At 34.8% G+C, this 3,450-nt stretch overlaps 1 protein-coding gene across 1 annotated transcript; it reads right to left on the reverse strand.

Moving 5' to 3' along the window:
• Window positions 1-1,957: 1,957 nt before the first annotated feature.
• Window positions 1,958-2,499, reverse strand: LOC149957257 (uncharacterized). Its single transcript, XM_090164760.1, has 2 exons — window positions 2,313-2,499; window positions 1,958-2,253 (listed from the first exon to the last, which is right to left on the reverse strand). Exons 1-2 carry the CDS (start codon window positions 2,427-2,429, stop codon window positions 2,032-2,034), a joined length of 339 nt encoding a protein of 112 aa, XP_090020886.1. The 5' UTR covers window positions 2,430-2,499; the 3' UTR covers window positions 1,958-2,031.
• Between the last annotated feature and the right edge of the window lie 951 nt (window positions 2,500-3,450).

Raw genomic sequence — 3,450 nt, forward strand, 5'->3', positions numbered from 1 at the left:
TATCACCACTATACGCCGGAAAACCAACCTGCAGGGGTAGCGATGGCAGCGCCACCTATACCCGTTTCACTAGCGAATAGAATTTTTTATTCATTTTATGGATATATATTTTATATTTAAATGAATAATGTGAATAGTAATAACACTACCATAACTTAAGATAAACTTTTAAATACGGGTAAAATTTGCCTACTTAGTATGTTAAGTCCGTAAAGCCAAACTCCCCTCTCATTACACACCAAATTAGGTACGATTCCACTTAGGCGATGTCCATTGGTACGGTGCCACTTAGTAAGATGTCATTAGGTACGATGCCAGTTAGGGCGATGACACTAGGTACGATTCCACTTAGGCGATGCCCCTTGGTACGATTCCACTTAAGCGATGTCCCTTGGTACGATGCCACTTAGTAAGATGTCATTAGGTACGATGCCAGTTAGGGCGATGACGCTAGGTACGATTCCACTTAGGCGATGTCCCTTGGTACGATGCCACTTAAATTGTTAATAAGATGTCATTAGGTACGATGCCACTTAGGGCGATGACACTAGGTACGATTCCACTTAGGCGATGTCCCTTGGTACGATGCCACTTAGTAAGATGTAATTAGTTACGATGCCAGTTAGGGCGTTTTCAATTGCTACTATATCATCTAATACCTGTCCCTTCTTGGCTGCAACGAATGACACAGGGCAACCTATATATCACTTCCTTTTCTCAGCGTAGCTGAGCTTTTTACTATAATCATATTATTTTGTAACTGAAGCGAAAGATTGATCTTTAATAATGTTTACTATTCTGATCTTTCAGTACGTATATTCGTATAGATTGATCAAATGAATTTAATTTATGTTATTCCAAAGTTAAAATTAAAAATTCGACCAGAAATCAAAGTATATTTAAATAACTTTTACTTTTTAAATTCCACAATATAAGTAATTCCCAATATAATGTATACCATCATTATAACATCAAATGAGCTTAATTTGAGTTACCAATTTATGCGTTATTTGTTTTGAATTTTACCGTCGAAGTATATCTTCTTAAAGCTTTGATATTTTGAAACGTCCTGCAATTTAATTTTAATCTTCTGTTTGAAAATGAATAAATTCAAGACAAAAAGGCAAAGTTGAAACGAAGATGCCTATCAACCAGACGCGGAATATCGGAAATAGATAGGAAATAGTCAGTAATCTTAATCCATTTTCCAAATTTTCGAAAATGAATTTTTCCTCACGTCTGCGATCGTTAATCTCACTTATCCAATGTTGTTTTGTTTCCACAAATCGATCAACTCTGGACAAAGTCAAAATGTAATTTAATATCACAAGGCGTATTAAAAAGAATATTTTGGTGCGAGTTTTTCCAGCAGTTGTTTCTTCAATTTACTGCCTCAATGACATTTTGAAATAAATAGTTTACAATTTAAAACTATTTGTTTTGGGATCAATAAATACTTAAAGTTTGTAAGAAAAAAATATGGACTGATTTAAAATTGCCTTATCAACTGAAAACAATTTCCCAAATTAAGAATTTCAATTCTATAGACATTTTATTAATTTCATTCAAAAAACCCCGCGTAAAAACACGTTTACTTAAAAATCTGCAAACATATCGAACTTTTTGGAATAAACTATTATTTTAACTTCATTAAAAAGGTATTTTAAGCTATTCGTCTTATCAGTGTCTGGCATAAATTTAAACCAACCTTGTTAGATTCGGTTTTGCACGATGTGGAAAGTTCTGATAAATAGGGGATTTGATTTGCAATTTTTACGCCGCGGGAATTCGAACGCTACATATCAATGAATAAATCAAATAGTGTAGGTCGATACAGCGGTTAAATAATACAAAAAAATGATAACCGACTAACTTGGCGGAAATATTCATGCCAACTTTATTTCTAAAAATAAATATGATTATCTCCCACCGTCTCCAAAAAGGTCTGCAGCTGCAATTTGCACACTCGGACGCAATTAACGTTTATGGCTTAAATTTCAAGACTGCGATAATTTTTAAGAATTTTTAAACTTACAGGTAGTTAATTCTCTCTTTAACGATTTTAGGCAAAGAGCGTGAATAAAAATAAATATACTCTATTGGTAAATATCCATTTTCACTTTGGTGAGCTTTATCGCATGCTTTCCAAGCCGTACGCCATGCTCGATACTCGTTATCATACATTAATAAAACTGCCTTTTTTCTATTAAAATCATCCTCATCGCACATTTCAAATGTCTTCGTTCCATTTATCTGAAATATCAAAATTGTTTAATTCAGATATTTAAATTTTAATATAAAAAATGACTAACCACAAGGCGGTCGAATAGGTCAGCGTGGTCAAATACAACAACGCTACCTTTTCGAGTAAGAAGGGCGTCCACCGAATCAATATAGTCGATTTTAATTACGGCCAATTCTCCCTTCATGTTGCATAGGTAGGCTCTGTTAAGAATGAACCCAGCTGCCAAAAGCCAGACTGAAAGTAAAACTCTGAATGACAAGATGCGGCTCAATTCCTCTTGAGCTAGAACGAAAAATCTTGATTTTAAATTGGTTGTAAGAAGCACCAATGGATTGGATTGCAATGCAAAGCCACATCTGTTTGAGCACGTGATAAGGTTGAAAAGTTCACAAGAAAAAGATTTAAAAAAAGCTAAAACCTAAACAAATTTAAAGTCTGCAGTTACAAAACTTCAAAACTATTCGTACGAATATGTAAATAAAATACAGACTCGAAATTCAGACCAACTAGATGTAGAAGATAAAAAAAAATGATTTAGAAAAGTCAGTAACGTGCAAATTTCCATAGTTTTTACCTTGTACAAGCTTAATTTATCATTGCCAGAAATAAACTTGTACAATACTGTTATACGATTTGAACAATATCTAAAGTAATGACCAAACTCATTTTTTTAAACCTTTCCAGTTTTATTAATAATTATGCATCGTGACCGGCTAAAATATAAACATGTGCTGGATTGTTAAGGCATGCTAGTTTAGACAAGCGGGGTTAAATAACGTCAAATTCTTATTGCCCAGTGCCCAGAAAGGTCGTAAAAAGGCCGTCTGTGCACAAGATTTGGTCGTTTCTCTTACCCCTAGCTTATTTCTGAAAATTTATTGGAAAATTGCATACGGTTTAAAACCAGGTGAGAGTAGAAGAAAAACACAGATTCGGAGATTTCGGCGAACACATGTCGCAGAATTTGCTTAACTTTGAAATTTGGCCCTCTGACGATTAAAGGTGTTACAAGAGATACGAGAGCAAAAGCGGCAATAAGAAATTCCCAATTAGCAGGCCCCAGGGCTGTGTGCGGTAAAAGAAGGCTCTTCCTTTCGAACTGATCATCCAAACAACTGTACAGATACGTAAACGTTGATCGAAATGGTTGACTCATGCCCAAGCCTTTAAAGAATTGAGCCTTTTGATTCGGCCACGCGCATTTA

This window comes from Leiobunum rupestre, chromosome 2 (assembly GCF_980474605.1).
Source record: "Leiobunum rupestre chromosome 2, qqLeiRupe1.1.hap1, whole genome shotgun sequence".
NCBI classification, from domain to species: Eukaryota; Metazoa; Arthropoda; class Arachnida; order Opiliones; family Sclerosomatidae; genus Leiobunum; species Leiobunum rupestre.